Source organism: Electrophorus electricus, chromosome 7, assembly GCF_013358815.1.
Source record: "Electrophorus electricus isolate fEleEle1 chromosome 7, fEleEle1.pri, whole genome shotgun sequence".
NCBI lineage: Eukaryota > Metazoa > Chordata > Actinopteri > Gymnotiformes > Gymnotidae > Electrophorus > Electrophorus electricus.
The window spans coordinates 1,731,351-1,753,850 of NC_049541.1; the positions used below are offsets into that span (position 1 = coordinate 1,731,351).

The window sequence follows — 22,500 nt, forward strand, 5'->3', positions numbered from 1 at the left end:
TGTGAAGGCGGAGAGTTTGTGTTTTATCTGATCACTGTCTCACTAGCAGAGGACATATAACACACACTATGCTGTCAATGGCTCCCAAATAAATAATCTACCCTGTGTTTAGGTATAATGGTTTTAATTGATTTATTTAGTATTTATTTCTTTGTTTTTTCTAGTCTCTGGAGTCTAGAGTCCTTTGTGGAGTGTGTCAGAAGGCAGTGTTGTGCTGTAGGACTGGAACTCAGTTATTCACTGTTAATCAGTTCAACTCTGCAATCAAGGACATGATAAAAAACAAAAGAACAAAACACGGGTGAACAAAAGTAAAGAAAAGCAGTTCTACCGTAAGAGAGGTGAAGAACGCCAGCGAGGTACCGTACAGCATGGAAACACCATGTTTATACACAACATACGCACACATATACACACACACACCAACGAGGTACCGTACGGCATGGAAACGCCATGTTTATACACAACATACGCACACATATACACACACACCAACGAGGTACCGTACGGCATGGAAACGCCATGTTTATACACAACATACGCACACATATACACACACACACCAACGAGGTACCGTATGGCATGGAAACGCCATGTTTATACACAACATACGCACACATATACACACACACCAACGAGGTACCGTACGGCATGGAAACGCCATGTTTATACACAACATACGCACACATATACACACACACACCAACGAGGTACCGTACGGCATGGAAACGCCATGTTTATACACAACATACGCACACATACACACACACCAACGAGGTACCGTACGGCATGGAAACGCCATGTTTATACACAACATACGCACACATTTACACACACACACCAACGAGGTACCGTTCGGCATGGAAACGCCATGTTTATACACAACATACGCACACATATACACACACACACCAACGAGGTACCGTACGGCATGGAAACGCCATGTTTATACACAACATACGCACACATATACACACACACACCAACGAGGTACCGTACGGCATGGAAACGCCATGTTTATACACAACATACGCACACATTTACACACACACACCAACGAGGTACCGTACGGCATGGAAACGCCATGTTTATACACAACATACAGACACATATACACACATATACACACACACACCAATGAGGTAATTGTAATTGTAGATAGGGAATTGTAATTGTAGGTAATTGTAGATGCAATTGCACATCTGCTCCACACTACACTGACTCACCTGGATGAAGGGAGGGGAAATTATGTTAAAATGCTATTTGTCGACTACAGTTCAGTATTTAACACTATCATCCCCTCCAGACTCACTACTAAGTTGGGGGATCTAGGACTGCATAGATCCCTGTGCGACTGGATCTCCAACTTCCTAACAGACAGACCACAATCAGTACAGGTGGGCAACTGTCTCATCCACCCTCACCCTCAGCACTGGAGCTCCTCAGGGTTGTGTCCTAAGCCCCCTGCTCTACTCACTGCACACCTACGACTGCACAGCCACTTCCAGCTCTACCATCATTGTCAAGTTTGCTGACAACACCGTCGTAATGGGCCTGATCTCAGACAACGATGAGAGGGCCTACCTGGAGGAGATTAAACACCTGGAAATCTGGTGCCAGGAAAATAATCTCCTCCTAAATGTCAGCAAGACAAAGGAGCTGATCGTGGATTGCAGCAAGAAGCAGGAGCGGAACTACCAACCTGTGAGGATTAGTGGACCCACGGTGGAGAAAGTAGATAGTTTCAGGTACCTTGGTGTTCACATCTCGCAGGACCTGTCCTGGTCCCACCACACCAACTCCCTGGCAAAGAAGGCTCATCAGCGTCTTTACCACCTCAGACGCCTAAGAGACTTCAGACTGCCCTCTAAGGTACTGCGGAACTTCTACACCTGCACTATCGAGAGCATCCTCATGGGGAACATCACAGTCTGGTTTGGGAATAGCACCAAGCAGGACAGACAAGCACTCCAAAGGGTAGTGCGTTCAGCAGAGCGCATCACTCACACGGAACTTCCTGACCTGCAGACCATCTACTACAAGTGGTGCCAGACCAAGGCCAGGAGGATTGTGAAGGACCCCACCCATCCCAACAATAGACTATTCTCTCTGTTGAGGTCAGGGAGGCGCTTTCACTCCCTGAAGACCAAGACAGAGAGGCTGAAGAGGAGCTTCTTCCCACAGGCCATTCGGGCCCTGAATCAGGGAAACTGATAAACTGTGGGGACCACCAACACCATGTAACATAACTGTATATCTGTATATATATATATTTATATTCAATCACCTTGTTACAGAACAACTGTAGATATGTTATTATATGAAATGAATCTGTACATTCTGTAGATTGTGTACATATACACAACCATATACATTGTACATTGTGTATATAATCATAATATACATATATTGTACATACATTGTTAATATATTTTGTACATACATAGAATATACATAGAATATATATATATATTTCTCTTGCATATATATATTTCACATATATAGAATATCTATATTTCTCTATGCACCCTGTTTTCCTTTCCTCAGTTTGGACAGAGCAACCATTTCCCTGCGAGTTATACTGTGTATGACTATGTATGTGACAAATAAACCAAACTTGAACTTGAACTTGAGGTACCGTACAGCATGGAAACACCATGTTTATACACAACATACACACACATATACACACACACACCAACGAGTTACTGTACGGCATGGAAACGCCATGTTTATACACAACATACACACACATATACACACACACACCAACGAGGTACCGTACGGCATGGAAACGCCATGTTTATACACAACATACACACACATATACACACACACACCAACGAGGTACCGTACGGCATGGAAACACCATGTTTATACACAACATACACACACATATACACACACACACCAACGAGGTACCGTACGGCATGGAAACACCATGTTTATACACAACATACAACACATATACACACACACACCAACGAGGTACCGTACAGCATGGAAACACCATGTTTATACACAACATACACACACATATACACACACACACCAACGAGGTACCGTACGGCATGGAAACGCCATGTTTATACACAACATACACACACATATACACACACACACCAACGAGGTACCGTACGGCATGGAAACGCCATGTTTATACACAACATACACACACATATACACACACACACCAACGAGTTACCGTACGGCATGGAAACGCCATGTTTATACACAACATACACACACATATACACACACACACCAACGAGGTACCGTACGGCATGGAAACGCCATGTTTATACACAACATACGCACACATTTACACACACACACCAACGAGGTACCGTACGGCATGGAAACGCCATGTTTATACACAACATACGCACACATTTACACACACACACCAACGAGGTACCGTACAGCATGGAAATGGCATGTTTATACACAACATACAGACACATATACACACATATACACACACACACACCAGCGAGGTACGGTACGGCATGGAAACGCCACATAACCCTAACTAACCCTAACCCTAACTAACCCTAACCCACACACATACACACACACACACACACATACACACACCCACACCCACCCACACACACACACACACACACATACACACACCCACCCACCCACACACACATATACACACGTACACACACACACCCACACACACACACACCCACACACACACACATATACACACACCCACACACACACATACACACACACACCCACACACACACATACACACACACATACACACACACACATATACACACACACACCCACCCTCCAATCCACACACACACACACACACACATGACACACAGACACACACCTATACACACACCCACACACACACACACATATTCTGTCTCTCTCTAACATGAATGATGACTTGTGCCAAATCAGTGTTCTCATAAGCCCCATACAGTCTTGTAATAATATGCTGGTCAAAATGATGGCTGGTCCCCGAGTCTTAGATGAATTGTAAAGTGTGCGGAACTGAAGATTTTAATCGCACACTTAAGATAAAATAACTGCGCCTAATCCCTGGGGGAAAAAGTCTTCCAAAAGAAAACCAGATTGACAAACGAGGCAGTAAGAATTCAGATCAGAAGGCTTGTAGTGTGCAGCCAATGTTTCCCATGCATCACTCGCGGAGCTTTGTTTCCTCACAAAGGACGGCGATGTAGTATGTAAATCATGCAATTGTGACATCATTGATGTGCAAATTAGGACATTCTGATATGATAATACATGATAATGCCAAGAGTACACCATGACCACAACACCTTGATTTGGGTACTACACACACACACAAACACACACACACCACACACACACACACATACACAGATATACACACCCACCCACACACCCACACACACCCCGCCCCCACACACACACGCACATCTTTCATCAGCAGGTGTTCAGTCACATACCTTAATCTTGGCATTTATGTCTGTTTATTCCACAGTTACTTGAAAAACAGACATTCCTTGGAATTTTTGATTCAGCAGAATATTTAAAAAAATAAAACAATTGCACATGTCATGGGCATAAATAAGAGCCATAACCTAATGTTCTGCTGCACGACCTGTAGACACGGATCACTGCACATGAGCGATTTCTGTCGCCCTCGACGAGACATCTGCACCTGTCACCAGAGTGGTAGTGTGGCCCATCCTTCCTGAGCAGACGGCTCCCGTTGTCTGGGGTCTGAAGGGTGTCTTGTCCAGACTGCTCCACAGATTCTGGACGGGGTTCAGAGCAGGGCTCCTGGGCCACTTCTGAACAGACGTTGCTGGATGCTTTTAGCTCTGGGTTTTGGGTCATTACCCTGTTGGCAGAACCATGACCTGTGACCCAGACGGAACTGTCTGGTACCGGCCAGCACCATTTGTTCCAGAATGCCTTGATGGCAGACAGATGCAGCGAAACAGCCCCAAACATAACCACCTCCTCCATGTGTCATGGGCTGGGGTGACTGGTATATAATGTGCTTTTTCTGAGAAAGTTTCATTTATACAGCTGTGAACACAGAGCTGATGTGTCTTGTCAAAGAGATTCAGTTTTGTGTCATCTGTCCAAAGGACATTCTCCCAGAAGGACATTCTCCAGAAGGACATTCTTTCAGAAGGACATTCTCCTAGAAGGACATTCTTCAGAAAGACATTCTCTCAAGAGGACATTCTCCAAGAAAGACATTCTCTCAGAAGGACATTCTCCCAGAAGGACATTCTCTCACAAGGACATTCTCCAGAAAGACATTCTCTCAGGAGGACATTCTCCAAGAAACATTCTCTCAGAAGGACATTCTCCCAGAAGGACATTCTCTTAGAAGCACATTCTCCCAGAAGCACATTCTCTCAGACGGACATTCTCCAGACGGACATTCTCCCAGAAGCATTGTGGCCTGTCATTACACATTCTAGCAAATTCCAATCTGTCTTTTTTATTTCAGTGGTGCTCTCTTCTTGGATCTTCTTCCATGGAGCCTGCTGTCACTCAGAAAGCGACGGATGGCGTGTTCAGACACTGATGTACCTCGACCTTGGAAATCTGCTGGTGTCTCTTTGTATATTGCTCTTGGACATTCGTTGGACATCGTTCAGGGACATTTGTCCACCATTTGTTAACCTTCCTCTCGCAGACACATCGTCGGAGGCCGGCTACACTCCCGTGCAGCTTACATTTCTTAATAACGCTTGCCCCTGTAATCACAGGACTGTAGAGCTGCTGGCAGATGCTCTTATTCCCTTTTTTACCTTTGCCACAGTCATCTAGCAATTTCTTTCTGATCCCCTCACACAAGTTACTCTTCTGCATGTTCTGGTCCATGTTCAGTGCGGCCCATACAATGACGCCAAGCAGACAGACTACTTTCTCTGTTTAAACTGGCCGAATGACTAATTATAACATTGAAGCTGTGCGATATTATTGAAGAAAACAACTAGTTTGAAATACTAGGGGTACCGGCAAATCTGTCCAGGCCATTGTGGAGTATTTTGTAGAACAAGCAATAACTGATCTCAGTCCCTCACTTTCTTTGCTTTTCAAAGACATGCAGGTATGCACGAGACATTTGTCTTTCATTTCATCACTTTCAAGGGGGAGTGAATCATTGTTTCTGGGTGTACCGACACCAGACCACACCAAGACAGCATTACACAGTCATAGTAGTGGACAGTCGATACAGTTTATGACTTTCAAAACATCATTATAACAGATCAGACATTCTGAACTAACATCCTGGATATCACTCCCAACATCCGCCTAATATCACTACTGAACTGTGGGTAGCAGTCATCCATACACAGCTGGACACAGCCAGTAGCTTGTGCTCCCCTAAACACAGTTAGATATAACTAATAGCTAGCACTGACCTAAATACAGTTAAACACAGTTAAACAGAGCCAATAGCTAGCACTCACGCAAACACAGTTAAACACAGCTAAACACAGCGAACAACAGTTTAACACAGTTAAACACAGTTAATTGCTGGTTCTTATCTAAACACAGCAGAACAGTCAATAAAACGAGGCTTTTAGTGTCTTTCTCACTTTTCTCATCTCTGTCTTTTGCACACATTTCCACATAATTCCATTTTGTTTAAAAAAGTGCTCCTCTATTCGCCTAGAGGACCTGCACCTCACATATAAAGAGATGATTACCCTTCATGAATATTCAATGGTCAATAAGTGGTTCCACTCTAAATGTTTGCATTGCTCTGCTCTGTTTGTTGAGAGGCACAGCCTCTGACTAAACTCATCTTCAGTTCCCACGTGCGCTAACAATGAGTAAAGTTTCCAAAGGAGAGGCTGCTTGTGTTCAGGGTTGAAACCGAGACAGACTGAAGTGCTCAATGTGCTGCAAACAAGAAAATTCAATTTATATTGTTTCTTTCCTCTGACTATTATGTCCAATGGTGTCATAAAATGATTTAAAAAAAATCCTGTGTGCTTGTTTGAGGAGAAAGAGAAGGCTGTGTGTGTGTGTGTGTGTGTGTGTGTGTGTGTGTCTGTGGTGTGTGTGTCTGTGTGTGTGTGTTTATGTGTGTGTGTGTCTCTGTGTGTGTGTTTATGTGTGTGTGTGTCTGTGTGTGTCTGTGTGTATGTGTGTGTGTGCGCGTCTGTCTGTCTGTGTGTGTGTGTGTCTGTGTGTGTCTGTGTCTGTCTGTGTGTGTGTGTGTGTCTGTCTGTGTGTGTGTGTGTGCGTCTGTCTGTCTGTGTGTGTGTGTGTATGTTTGCACATCTTTGTATGTGTAGTCTCAACTCTGGAAGTCAAACAAAAACAATTTGTTTGCTTGTGAGGTTGTGTTCTATGTTTGTGTTCTATGTGTGTCTGCATGTGTCCCTGTGTGTGTGTGCATCTCTCCTTACACCAGACACCCAACACTCACTCCTATTTCCTAGCGACCTTTTCCTCTTTGCTAAAGCCCAGAAATGACTCCTTCTCCTGTGCCAGTTTTAGATCAAGAAAAACGATTCTCTTCATTTAACCTCCAGCACAGTCCTGCTCCTGCTTAACAGTCTAATATATCCTGAAGCAGTCATTTTAAACTTCTCGGGGTTATATCACACACACACTACATGCACACACACACACACACACACACACATATACACACACACACACACATAAAAAAAAACAAAAAAATATGGGCCACATTTTTTCAGCATTCTGGGTAGTTTTAAATGTTCTTAAGATGTTTTTGTCAAATGCTTGTTTTTAGACTTGACCTCCTTACACAGGGCATATACCCAGGGTATCAGTTTATATACCCAGGGCATCAATTGCATTTGCTGTTCATATACAACACAAAAACACTAAGTATTTAAAACTCTGAGTGTACAACATGTTTTTACATGTTTTATAGAGGGAGTGTTTATGCATGCATGCTTGATATGAGGAGTATTTCTATACATATGCTTTCTAAGGGCAGTATTTCTCTGAGTGTTTTTTCTATGGGCAGTATTTCTGTGTATTTTCTATGGGCAGTATTTCTGTGTATTTTCTATGGGCAGTATTTCAGTGTAAGTATTTCTATGGGCAGCATTTCTGTGTGAGTATTTTCTATGGGCAGCATTTCTCTGAGTCTTTTCTATGGGCAGTATTTCTGTGTGAGTATTTTCTAAGGGCAGTATTTCTGTGAGTATTTTTATTGGCAGTATTTCATTGTGAGTATTTCTATGGGCAGTATTTCTGTGTGAGTATTTTCTATGGGCAATATTTCTGTGTGAGTATTTTTTTCAGAGTTCTTTCTATGGGCAGTGTTTCTCTGTGAGTATTTTCTATGGGCTGTATTTCTCTGTGAGTATTTCTAAGGCAGCATTTCTCTGTATGAGTATTTCTATGGGCAGTATTTCTCTGAGTATTTTATGGGCGGTATGGGAAGTGTCTCTGTGTATTTCTATGGCAGCATTTCTCTGTGCATATTTCTATGGCCATTATTTATCTGTGAGTGTTTCTATGGGAAGTATTTCTGTGTGAGTATTTCTATGGCAGTATTTCTTTGTGAGTATTTCTATGGGCAGTATTCCTTTCCTACCTTCTCATAGTAGCAGAGCTCATAGTCCAGAATGATGCCGTTGGGCTGTTCAGGCTGTGGCCATGACAACGTGATGCTTTTCATTGTGGAGCTGACCTGGTGCATTATGGGCACCATAGATGGAGCTGAGAGAGAGAGAGAGAGAGAGAGAGAAAATCATTCCAAACAGCGATGACTCTTGCTGTGTCTACTCAGCTGGTGAATTGATCTGACTTCCTTAAAAAGAAAACACACATGTACACAGACGAGCATGTGTGCACAGTCACACACACCCGCACAGTTACACGAAAAACACGCATAACAGAAATGGGATTACGTTCCCTACTGAAGGTTTACTGTTGGCTATAATATTTGTTCTACAATATTTGTTCATGCACACACATTGGTTGATTGCAAATATCTTCAAATACTTTATTCCTTTACTCACAATAACAGCACTCAATGCAAACAATGCAAACCCTTTATAAACACACTCCGGGGCGGAATGTACCAGAATCAGAAAGATAATTATTAACTTCACATAAAGTGTGTGCTCTCTTTCTTGATCTCTCTCTCTCTCTCTCTCTCTCTCTCTCTCTCTCTCTCTCTCTCTCTCTCACACACACACACACACACACACACACACTTGTGATTTGGGACAAAAGTGCTATTGTGTACTTTCTGCACTAAACAGTCAATTAATCACTAATGACCTGCTTAACTCAACACAGCAAGATTACTTTAATGGCAGGCATTCAGATACTGATACCGTTAAAACACACACACACACACACACACACACACACACAGCATAGAACAGTTTCAGTCTCTTCCTACACATGTGCTGACATGCTGAAATCTAGCATTGTTTTCTCTCTCTCGTTCGTCTTCTCTCTTTGAGTGTATGTTTGTGTGTGTATGCACCTGTCTCTATGTCTGTCCAACATGTAGGAACACCTATCTATCTGGGTTTGTCTGCGCTTGTATTGTATCTCTCTCTCTCTCTGCAACCTCACCCTCTGTCTCTCTGACTCTCTCTCTCTCTCACACACACACATACACACACACAGTCTGAATATCAGTTAGCATATGTGTTGTAGTCTGATCATACAAATCTTCTCTGTTATTAACCTCACTAAAGTGCACAGAGTAGGAGAGAGAGAGAGTGACAGAGAGAGAGATGGAGAGAGAGAGGTAGAGAGAGAGAGGTAGAGAGAGAAAAACAGAGAGAGAGGAGAGAGAGAGATGAAGAGAGTGACAGAGAGAGAGAGAGAGATGGAGAGAGAGATGGAGAGAGAGAGAGGTAGAGAGAGAAAAAACTGAGAGAGAGAGGAGAGAGAGAGATGAAGAGAGTGACAGAGAGAGAGAGAGAGAGAGAGAGAGAGACGGAGAGAAGGGGGCAGACAGAGAGGCATAGTGAGCAATCAATTGGATTACTGTTATCCTGACACTAATAGTGGCAAGTGTAGTAACAGAAGAAGCCAAGCCCTGCCTAACTACAACTCCCACAATTCACCTCCTCCATCTCACTAATGTCTTCTGACAGAGTCATTTTTCTCCTAAAGCAATTTTGGATGCTCGGCATCATGAAAGCATTCAAGTGCACATTACCACTCGCCCACAAGTTCCACAGCACGCTTTTAAGTAGGATAAACTGTTCACAGATCTATCAGGCTTCTCCCTGCTACACACACACCCACACACACACACAAAACACACACATACCTCTAATCATATGTTTCTTTTTGGATTCATATTCTTAACCCTCCATTGTCTATGTTTCAGGTATCCATCATTAATGGTCACTGAATACACTGACTAATTATTACAGAAGCATTCTCCTCTCGGTCCGCATGGAGAACCGCAGCCTCGGGGTCACGTAGGATTGTGGCCTTGATTAGCAGGGGTCATATATAATTATGTTGTAGGTGATTGGAATCCTTTATCTTTCTCTGAATAGGAGCCTGACCTCACATACCACTTTTTCCTGGTCTACGGGGGGACACTTTTCCCCATCGCGCTCCTTCTGTTGATAATGTCTCCCAGTGTCTCATCTCTCTGTCCACCCGTCTTATCTCCCGAGTCCCGGCCTCACCGTCTCTGGACACCGGGGAGATGAATTGGAACGCCAACAGTGAGTCAAGCCTCTCTCGTCCAACTTTGATGGAATGGGTACAAATTCACACACACACACTCAGGAATCTTGTGGAAAGACTTCCCAGAAGAGTAGGGTGGAAATTCCATAGCAATGCCAAAGATTTTGGAATGGGAAGTCCAGAGATTAGGACTGGGGCTGTATGAGTATGATGATCAGATGTCCGAATACTTTTGTCCATGTAATGTATTTGAGAAATTAGGAATGGGTCGTTAGACATATGTGAGCTGTCGTCTGACTTGGTGGGGAATCAGTTCATTTCTTTTTTCTTTTAATGGAACAGTCATAATCGGGAGGGCTTGGGACCCCCGACACAGAGGAGTCTTATCAAACTGTCCGACAGACACCTATGTCTGAATAAGTCTGAGTGACCCAAAGTTCTGTCACAGCGGTGCTCTGGTAATTGGCACAGGAGGATGTTTGGACCACAGGAACTCACTTCACAGAACGTCATATCTGCAGAGAGACAAAGTGTGTGTGTGTGTGTGTGTGTGTCTGTGTGTGTGTGCATGCATGTGTGTGCATGCATGTGTGTGTGTGTATGTGTGTGCATGTGTGCATGTGTGTGTGTGCGGGCATGTGTGTATGTGCATGTGTGTGTGCGTGTGCGGGCATGTTTGTATGTGCATGTCTGCGTGTGTGTGTGTGCGCATGTGTGTGTGCGCGTGCGTGTGTGTGTATGTGTATGTGTGTGTGTGTGTGTGTGTGTGTATGTGTGCATGCATGTATTGGGCTACCTGCATGCGCAGCTCTGCCCCTGTGGAGGTCTCAGGTCCACCTTAAGAGACTCACTCCAGCTAAACTCTGCTAATAGACAGCTAATGTTTCCCAAAGGCCCAGGGTGAGGCAGAGGAAGCCAGTGTGTGGATTAAACTCACACACCCTCCGATGTTCCAAAGTATAGCAACAGTACTGTAGGAGCTACAGAAAGTGCTCACTTGCTCTTGAGATATACTACACACATAAGACAAAGTTACATTTACAGCATTTATCTGACACTTTTATCCAAAGCGACTTACAATTATGACTGAGTACAAATTGAGTAATTGAGGGTTAAGGGATTTGTTCAGGAACCAACAGTGGCAACCTGGCAGTGGTGGGACTTGAACTGGCAACCTTCCGATTACTAGTCCAGTACTCTTAATAAAATGATCTAGAATCAGTGGAAGCACTTTACTGTTATCAGCAATGGCTGTGTTTGTAAAACCGTCACTAATCATATTGTAATAATATTGTTTGATTTCTTAAAATGGGTCTTTTCATCTGTGGGTTAACATTGCCCAGGCTGGTCATGGCCATTTAACCCCCAACTGACCGACGTTGGCTGTCGTTAATGGAAGTGTCAGGGTTTTCTCTTCACTCCTCAGTAAAAACAGCAACGGCTGGAGGTCAGAGGTCACTCCACTGCTCCTTCTCTGCAGCGAAGGGTCATCTGCATGGTTAACAACGCCATTCATTCATCATGTCCAGGAAGATAAAAGGAGCTATTAGCATTAACGTTTCATGTAGGCACTGGATTAGGGCTAGTTTTAGGGTTAGTGTTAGAGTTAGGGTTAGGGTTAGGGTTAGTGTTGGGGTTAGGGTTATGGTTAGTGTTGGGGTTAGTCTTGGTTTTAGGATTAGGGTTAGTGTTGGGGTTGGGAATGTGGAATATAGTGGGTTTGGAGAGATACAGTGATGCATCACAGAGACAGAGTGCGCTGGAATGATCTAGAAATCTGAAGGTAATTGTATCTCAGCACAACATTACGTGGAGTATCGACCTTGTAATCTATACAGGGCAAAGGTCATTCTCTGACACACACATCTACATGTAAGAATGGACAACAACACATGTACACATACAATTTGTACACATACGTGCACATGTGTATAAGTACACGCAAATGTGTGTGCACAAAAACACACACACATATAGGAATATGAACCCACCTACACACACATGTAGAGTAACACACACACACACACACACACACAGGCAGTCCTGAAACACCTGAAGCTTTTGTATTACAAATGCTGTTCCTATGTGTGTGTGTTATTGATAGTGTGCGTGTATGCATCTGTGTGTGTGCGTGCGTGTGTGTGTTTGCGTGTATGCGTGCGTGTGTGTGTGCGGGTGCGTGCGTGCATGTGTGTGTGTGCGTGCCTGCGTGCGTGTGTGTGTGTGCGTGCCTGCGTGCATGTGTGTGTGTGCGGGTGCCTGCGTGCGTGTGTGTGTGTGTGTGGGGGGGGGGTGTGTGTGTGTGTGCGTGCCTGCGTGTGTGTGTGTGCGTGTGCGTGTGTGTGTGTGTGCACGCCTGCGTGTGTGTGTGTGTGTGTGTGTGAGCCCCAGGCCCCTGACAGCACTCTCTGATCACTGCTTGACCTGTGCTGCTAAAAATAACCCCTCCACTAGCCGCCCCCCTTCATCGCCATGACGCCCACACTTCCTCTCTGTTGCCCCGCCCCCAGGCGAGAAAGCAATTGTAATCCAGATTCAGACTCACAGTTTTCAGAACTATATGCAAATTATTACTGTTAATCAAAGATTTTACATAAAAATATACTACCTAATATTGTCTCAATTATTGCTTGGAATTTGCTACTTAAAATTCTTAAATGTAATCAATGTAGTAATTTTGGAAAGCAATTATCATATTCCTGTTTTTGGAAAGCAATTATCATCTTAGTTCCTTTTCACTGTGATTTCAGATGGCAAATTGTTTGGCATCTTGGTTGCAGGTGACAGTTGTTAAATACATAATTTCTGTTGTTTCTGTTCCCAGGACTGAAACACATTACACACATTACCCAGTGAGAATACTGTATACATATGTGTGCATGCACGAATGTAGTTGTGTTTGTGTGTGAGAGTGTGTGTGTGTGTATGTGTGTGTGTTTGTGTGTGAGAGTGTGTGTGTGTGTATGTGTGTGTGTGTGTGTGTGTGAGTGTGTGTGTGAGTGTGTGCATGTGCGCGTGTTTGTGTGTGTGTATGTTTGTGTGTGTGTGTGTGTATGTTTGTGTGTGTGTGTGTGTGTCCATCACTGTGCTTTTAACTCCAAGATTAAAGGAGCAGTTTGGAGAATCATTTCGCCTGCGTTTCCAGGTTGTAATCAAATCCTGATTAAAAAGGTTATTCTAAATGGCTGCATGTGTACACACACACACACACACACACACACAAAGTCCTGTTGGACTTTGAGTTTGACACCTGTATCTCACACCCACCCACACATACACCCACCCACACACACACACACACACACACACACACACACACACACACACACACACACACACTCACACACACACACAGAGTCCATCTCCTAGATTCACCCTACAGGTATTCCCAGTGCAGACGGGAGGGTAATTAGTATCAGCTGAAAGCCCATAAATGCGGCGAGAGCATATTAAACGTGGAAGAGTCATTAGCTGAGCGGCACGCTAACAATAGAGGCTAGCGCTGCTCTTAAACATCTCTCTGTCAAGAGCTCCATTTAGAGCCTGACACACACGCCCAGTGGCCTGCCATTAGAGCCGGCTGATAATAAAGGCTATTCACACACACACACACACACACACACACACAGGGAGAGAGGGAGAGAGGGAGAGAGAGAGAGGGAGGAGAGAGAGAGGGAGAGAGAGAGAGAGAGAGAGAGAGAGAGGGAGAGAGAGAGAGAGAGAGAGTGAGAGAGAGAGAGAGAGAGAGAGAGAGAGAGAGAGAGGGAGAGAGAGAGAGAGGGAGAGAGAGAGAGGGAGAGAGAGAGAGAATGAAGGAAGAAAAAACAAAGAGGAAGTAGAGGCTGAGCTGAGAGGTAGCGAAGTGCCGTTTGTATTTGCCCTCAGAAAACTGTAGAACTGGGCCCTGCTCGGTATGCAGGTTGTTATGACTGTTCAAAATCAGCTAAAATGAATGCAACCTCACTCAGTCGGCTTTTTAACCACCCCACAATGAAACCACAGCCATAAAACCAGCTGCTAATGGATTTTGTGAAACCACTTGAAATGCAAGAAGCGTCGTGCGATTGGATTTTAAAAGACCAATCACAAGGCAATGTCACCAGGAGGTGAGTCGATGCTGAAGTCATTTCTTACGAAGGGAGGCAGCGTGACTGGCTGAGTGGTTATGCCAGATCTGTCTCAAAACTAAAGGCAGCTATGCTAACACAAGCAGGGTTACGGCAATTAGACTGAATTTACCTGCACCAAAACAAACACAGCAATGATGGAGCAGCTGAGAGTAACATAACCTCACCTCACATGAGTCACAAAGCCACTGGCTTTCAGCAGGTTCAGCAGAATTCTACATAGACAAAAACCATTCAGTGGCCTATGAAATGTTCCACACACACTATATAAATCCCTCTATAAGCTCCGCCCATTAACAGAGCTCCACACACACCGTATATGTGCCTCTATATGCTCCGCCCATTAACAGAGTTCCGCACACACCGTATACATCCCACTATAAGCTCCGCCCATTAACAGAGTTTCACACACACCGTATACATGCCTCTATAAGCTCCGCCCATTAACAGAGTTCCACACACACTGTATACATCCCACTATAAGCTCCGCCCATTAACAGAGTTCCACACACAACATATGCATGCCTCTACAAGCTCCGCCCATTAACAGAGTTCCGCACACACCGTATACATGCCTCTATAAGCTCCGCCCATTAACAGAGTTCCACACACAGTGTATACATCCCACTATAATCTCCGCCCACACACCGTATACATGACTCTATAAGCTCCGTCCATTAACAGAGCTCCACACACACCGTATACATGCCTCTATAAGCTCCGCCCATTAACGGAGTTCCGCACACACCGTATACATCCCACTATAAGCTCCGCCCATTAACAGAGTTCTGCACACACTGTATACATCCCACTATAAGCTCTGCCCACACACCGTATACATGCCTCTATAAGCTCCGCCCATTAACAGAGTTCCGCACACACCGTATACATCCCACTATAAGCTCTGCCCTATCTCCCCGAATTCCACATGCCCCCTACACCATCCTCTCTTATGTGCTCCATACAATCCCATTTCTTTAGACTGTCAGGAGAAAAAACAACCCTGAAATAAAGTGGGCTCATTTAATTTTTCCACTTGGTCAACAATCGAGCGTCGACAGCAGCTGGTCCCCAGACAGGACCCTAATTTGAGGCGTACTGTTCGATTGCCTGCACAGAAGGAACACAACTCTATTAGAGCGTGAACGTATGGACAAGAGTTAAATGGGGAGTTTGTTTTGTTTTTAAAGGAGAAAAAATATGACCCTATCTGACAATATTGCCAAACTGGTCATTTTAGTCAATGTTGTTTCAAATTCCTGTCAACAGGGTTATGTTTATTGAAAATGTTATACTGAGTGAATTTACAGTGGCACCAAACAGCATAGAGCTGGAAGAGTGGAAAAGAATACGATGGTTAGATGGTGTGTGTGTGTGTGTGTGTGTGTGTGTCTGTGACCTGGTAGGCTGGATTTGAAGATGGGAACTTAATTGCCATATCCACTGTCTTCAGAAAAACAAAATGACACTTCACATAGTTCTCGTGACCTGATGAGCTAACATACGCTAGTGTTCAGCTAGAACTCCACTAACATACACCTGTTTTCAGCTAGAACTCCACTAACATATGCTAGTGTTCAGCTAGAACTCCACTAACATATGCTAGTGTTCAGCTAGAACTGCACTAACATATGCTAGTGTTCAGCTAGAACTCCACTAACATACAATAACATTCAATTAGAACTTCACTAACATACACTTAACATTCAGCTAGAACTCCACTAACATACAGTAATGTTCAGCTAGAATTCCACTAACATACACTAGTGTTCAGCTAGAACTCCACAAACATACACTAGTGTTCAGCTAGAACTCCACTAACATAAATTAATGTTCAGCTAGAACTCCACTAACATACACTAGTGTTCAGCTAGAACTCCACTAACATACACTTAACATTCAGCCAGAACTCCACTAACATACACTAGTGTTCAGCTCGAACTCCACTAACATACGTTAGTGTTCAGCTAGAGCTCCACTGGCCTACACTAATGTTCAGCTAGAACTCCACTAACATATGCTAGTGTTCAGCTAGAACTCTACTGACATACACTAGTGTTCAGCTAGAATTCCACTGGCCTACACTAATGTTCAGCTAGAACTCCACTGACATACATTAGTGTTCAGCTAGAACTCCACTAACATAAATTAATGTTCAGCTAGAACTCCACTAACATATACTAGTGTTCAGCTAGAACTCCACTAACATACACTTAACATTCAGCTAGAGCTCCACTAACATACGCTAGTGTTCAGCTAGAACTCCACAAACATACGCTAGTGTTCAGCTAGAATTCCACTAAGATACATTAATGTTCAGCTAGAACTCCATTAACATATACTAGTGTTCAGAACTCCACTAACATACACCAGTGTTCAGCTAGAACTCCACTAATATATACTAGTGTTCAGCTAGAACTCCACTAACATACACTTAACATTCAGCTAGAACTCCACTAACATACAGTAATGTTCAGCTAGAACTCCACTAACATACACTAGTGTTCAGCTAGAGCTCCACTAACATACATTAGTGTTCAGCTAGAACTCCACAAACATGCGCTAGTGTTCAGCTAGAACTCCACTAACATACACTAGTGTTCAGCTAGAACTCCACTAACGTATGCTATTGTTCAGCTAGAACTCCACTAACATACACTAGTGTTCAGCTAGAGCTCCACTAACATACATTAGTGTTCAGCTAGAACTCCACTAACATACGTTAACGTTCAGCTAGAACATCACTACCATAACTCCAGAGAGGTCTTTAAGCACAATGGATTTTTTTTCCATTATGCCAACCTGAACCCATCAGGCTAACTCCCATATCTATACGTAAACAGACGGGAGACAGACAACAAGAGAGGGAGAGCAAGAAAAGGAGTGGGAGAAAAAGAGAGGAATTCTCAGTCAAACACAACATGCAGATTCTTCTTTTGATGTTAACATGGTCCACCTCACCCAACCAGACCCAGACCCTGAGACCTGGACTCCCTACCCCACAGAGCATCATCAGCAAGAAACTAAACCCAAATGACCTGCACGAACAATCCAAGAAAGAAAGAAACCCATATCAATTCATTATATTGAAAGAAACTGCAAATACGGTCAAATTAAATCCTCTACTGGGACATTTAAGTCAAACAAGAAAGTAAACAGAAATGTTATGAAGTGCTTAAAGTGCAAATAAGCAGAGTGTAACCATCAAAAAGAAAGACAAGAAGGAGTGATCGTAACCTGGTCATAACCTGGTCATAACCTGCTCATAACCTGCTCATAAACTGGTCATAACCTGGTCAAAACGTGCTCATAACGTGCTCATAAGCTGGTCATAACCTGCTCATAACGTGCTCATAAGCTGGTCATAACCTGGTCAAAACCTGCTCATAACGTGGTCATAACCTGGCCATTACAGCTGGACACTGAATTCCAGAATCACTTTGTCTTTTCATGTAGAAAATCTAAATACAGCAGAGAGTCCCATCTGCCAAAAATTAGCCAAGAGATCCCCACTGTCCCTACAAAATTCAGATCTTATTAGGAGAAAATGAAGTCATAGACCGTGTAGAACAGTTTATCTACAACCACCATGATATAAGAACAACACCGGAATCCATCTTTCCTCAGATAATCAATGTTTTCCAACATCGGCTTGTTAATGTGTTCTCTAACATTCATATCCACCTCTGCCAATGATTTTATGCAAATGTTGTGACATTTTTTTCTCATTTATGTTATGAATTAATTTCTTTCATAAATTGTCCCACAGATGTATGATGACTACAATAAACTTACACTTTGTATTTAAATTACACTTACATCATTTTATTTATTTATTTATTTACACAGAGAGAATGACAGCTACAACGTTCAGACCTAAAGGATCAGTGATCCTGAACATTTCCGGAATGTTCTATCCGTAAACCGCTCAGCATAGTTTCTCATTGTCAAAGAGTTTGTGAAGCAACCACGAACAAAAGGAACTGCAAGGCAGCAGTGGGAGGGGTCAACGTGCCGCTAGTAGCCACGCCCCTTAATGTAAAAGGCATGGCTTCCTCGTGTTTACACTAAAAGTAGAATCCTTTGTGCGCTAAATTACCTACAACGCTCTGTTACGTCTGGTGAGAGGGAGGGAAAGAGCAAAACGGTGAGAACAGGCCGCATTCATATTTAAATATTTACTTAATATTTAATTAAGGTTAATTTATAATTAATTTTACTTTCTTTTATTTTAAATTTAATTTATGCATTATAAATGATAACTTCAACCAACTTCAATTAGATTTTACCAGACATTTAGAACATTAATGACAGCTAACCTATTTCCAAGGTTAACTACTGTTTATCGTTCAGCATGACAATGCATTTATTTATTTAAAGAAGAAAAAGGTCTGAAAGTGTGTACATATTCAGAACTGAGGAGCAGCAGAGGAGAGGAGGAGAGGAGAGGAGAGGAGAGAGAGGAGAGGAGAGGGGAGAGAGGAGAGAGAGGAGAGGGGAGAGAGGAGAGGAGAGAGAGAGGAGAGGAGAGGAGAGAGAGGAGAGAGAGAGGAGAGGAGAGAGAGGAGAGGAGAGGAGAGGAGAGGAGAGAGAGGAGAGGAGAGGAGAGAGAGGAGAGGAGAGGAGAGGAGAGAGAGGAGAGGAGAGGAGAGAGGAGAGGGGAGAGGAGAGGAGAGGAGAGGAGAGGAGAGAGAGGAGAGGAGAGAGGAGAGGAGAGGAGAGAGAGGAGAGGAGAGAGAGGAGAGGAGAGGAGAGGAGAGGAGAGGAGAGGAGAGGAGAGAACAAACAGAACAGAACAAAGGGCTGATAAATGTTTAGAGGTGGCCATTTCAGCCAGTGAGCTGGAGAGTAATGTTGAATAAGGTCGTTTCACTCCTGAAGCCACCATGTCATTGGTAAGTGTTAATATATGCTAATATATGCGTATATATCAGACAGTCCCTGCTAAAGCAGGCTCACTGCAGCATTGACACAGATGGGAACATTTCTGCTCACTTCTGCCATGACGATGTATATGAACATGTACAGAACCAGGCACCACAAACGAGCATATCGGACACATGACCTGAATACGGAAACGGGTTGGTTCAGAACTACTGAAATAGTCCATGCTTGACACAATTGGTTCATACACACAACGTGACACTGAAATGAACCTGCCAGGTCCTACCTGAAATTAGTGGAGTTCAGATACATGAGTTTGAGAGAGAGAGAGAGAGAGACAGAGATAGACAGATGAGATGACCTCCTCCCCAAGATCCTAATCCTCTCAAACACCCAAATATCCACTACCAGGGTGCAGCCCACCTACAGTCCACCCACGGTCCACCTACGGCCCACCTACAGTCCACCAACAGCCCACCTACAGTCCACATATAATCCACATATAATCCACATATAATCCATTTATCCGCATATAATTCACATAATGCCTCCGACCTGCTGAAAAGATACAATTCAAACATCCAGTACCGTAATGCAGCAACAACACACCACGCATTTTAGAAAAGTCTCCAAGCCACTGATCAATTTAACATGAGCTAATTCCACTCTGAGGCAGGCTGAGACCCAACATAAAGGAGACGGATAGCGATAGAGAGGAGAGGAAGAAAGAAAACGATGGATTATGGATGCAAGGTCGTACTCACCCGCCTGGTTGGTGGTGATCTCTATGGCGACGTGCTGGGCCGGGTACGGGCTCCTGTTGGTCACGCCATTGACAGCCTGGATCTCGAACGTGTAGAGTGTGTGCGCCCCCAGGTTGCTTATGGCGACGCGGGTGTCAGCCAGGCCCAGCTGACGGGGGAAGAACTCCACGCCGTCGTCGCAGTGCGAACAGACGCGGCGGTCGGCACGGCACTTCTTGCACACCACGTTGTACGTCACGTCGCCCCGCCCGCCTGTCTCACGGGGAGGGTGCCACTCTAGGAGTACCGAGGTCCCGTTCACCACCGAGATGACGTTCCGCGGCCCCGACGGAACACCTGGGGACCGACATTAAGTCTCGGTTTCACATCAACCATCATTTCATCTTCAAATCTACAATTAATTTGATTCATGTTCATTTACAAAAGTACAGTGAACTAAAAGCTTTTTGGGTAGTGAGGCCTTTCAACACTAAGCAAAAGAACCTGAGAGTAGGTTACAGTAATTATTGCAGTTAGAATTATGATCTTTAAATGTTACAGTCATTTGACTGGTTAAAGCAGTCCCCTTTCTGAGGAGTCGTATCCTGTGATTCAATTCGGATGTCTGACGTTGGGTGTCTGAACACATAGCACCAGCAAGTTCACGCGGTCGTTGCTCGCCGAGAGATATTAAAGAGCCGTTTCCTCACGACTTCCATTGCTGAAAAGCTGCCCTTCAGCTCTTATCATGGTAGACAGAGTTGTATACAAACACCTGTCATCCAAAGTTTCTATGACACGATGAACCTTAGGGGCGGGGTCAGGAGCGGGCGTGGGCGGGGTCAGGAGGTTCTAGACTGAGTTTGCTGTGTGGGAGGAGGTTCGAGCAGTCAAACGCAGTAGGCTGAGAGTCATGGCCTCCATCCATCATGTCTGAAATGTTCAATTTTTAAAAGGCCTGGATGATGATGGACCATTAAAAAGTGATTATCTCCCCTGAACTCATTTAAGTTTTAGCTGTGATAAACGGAAGAACCCTCTGCTTGCCTCATCCAGTTTACGGTCCTCTGTGCAGCTCACGGAGAAAAAGGGAACTGTTCTGCAAACCTTTCACAGCAGTGTGCTACCGTGCTACCGTGTGCTACCATACCAACAACAGTCAGTTACTCTGTGTCATAGAAGGAACTGGCCGTGTTATAGGAGAGAGTATCACACATCACAGAAGAGAATGTCGTATGTCATACAAGAGAAGTGCTATATCATAGAACATTAAGAATGTCTAGATCATAGAATGTAGGTCTTAGAATGTCCCCGTATCAGTATAAAATAGTGCGTGTCAGCGTTTACCGGACTAAATGCAAGACCAGTGCACGGTCCTCTCTCTCCTTTCTCAGGGGCTACTGCCTTAAGGGCAATATGAATGAATGATACTGTAGATATCAATACAAATAACACAAGGCCACTTGGATGCGTTAGTGTGTGATGGATGGGTTTGTGTGTGATGGATGCGTTTGTGTGTGAACTGGCCCAGTGCTGAGAGACTAACTACACACCTGTCTCAGTGGACCCTGCAACCATAGTGTAGGTGGCTGTGTGTGTTTGCATGATCACACTCAGAGGGTTGGGAGGCCTTTGTCAATACCGTGAAGAAAAGCTTAAATGGCATTTTACAATAAGAGCTCATATAATTAGAGTTCAAACCGTAAACACACACACACACACACAAAAACAAAACCCCTGGACAGGTTCATACAGAGCTTTGTGGCAATGTAAAGCATTATTGGAAGGTATGAGCCAAGATCTTGCAGGCTGTCGACAGGGGTGGGATAGAACCCGAGAGAGCACAGGAAGTTTCCATGGAAACCTGTGTGCCGCAGGAAATGAACCTGTTTTAGTTGCTACACCTGGATGTGCCTCACTGGTGATTCTAACAGTAGTTCATCTATTACACTGTACATCATCATTGGTGATTCTAACAGTTCATCTATTACATTGCACAACCTTACTGGTGATTCTAACAGGAGTTCATCTCTTACACTGTACAACCTCACTGGTGATTCTAACAGTAGCTCATCTCTTACACTGTACAACCTCACTGG

At 44.0% G+C, this 22,500-nt stretch overlaps 1 protein-coding gene across 1 annotated transcript in view; it reads right to left on the reverse strand.

The window, feature by feature from the left end:
- Nucleotides 1-22,500, reverse strand: part of LOC113568219 (ephrin type-B receptor 1) — a 226,440-nt gene that overhangs the window by 53,442 nt on the left and 150,498 nt on the right. The window contains 2 exon segments of the mRNA XM_035528216.1: nucleotides 8,573-8,697; nucleotides 20,423-20,758. Of these exon segments, the coding sequence (XP_035384109.1) occupies nucleotides 8,573-8,697; nucleotides 20,423-20,758 (461 nt within the window).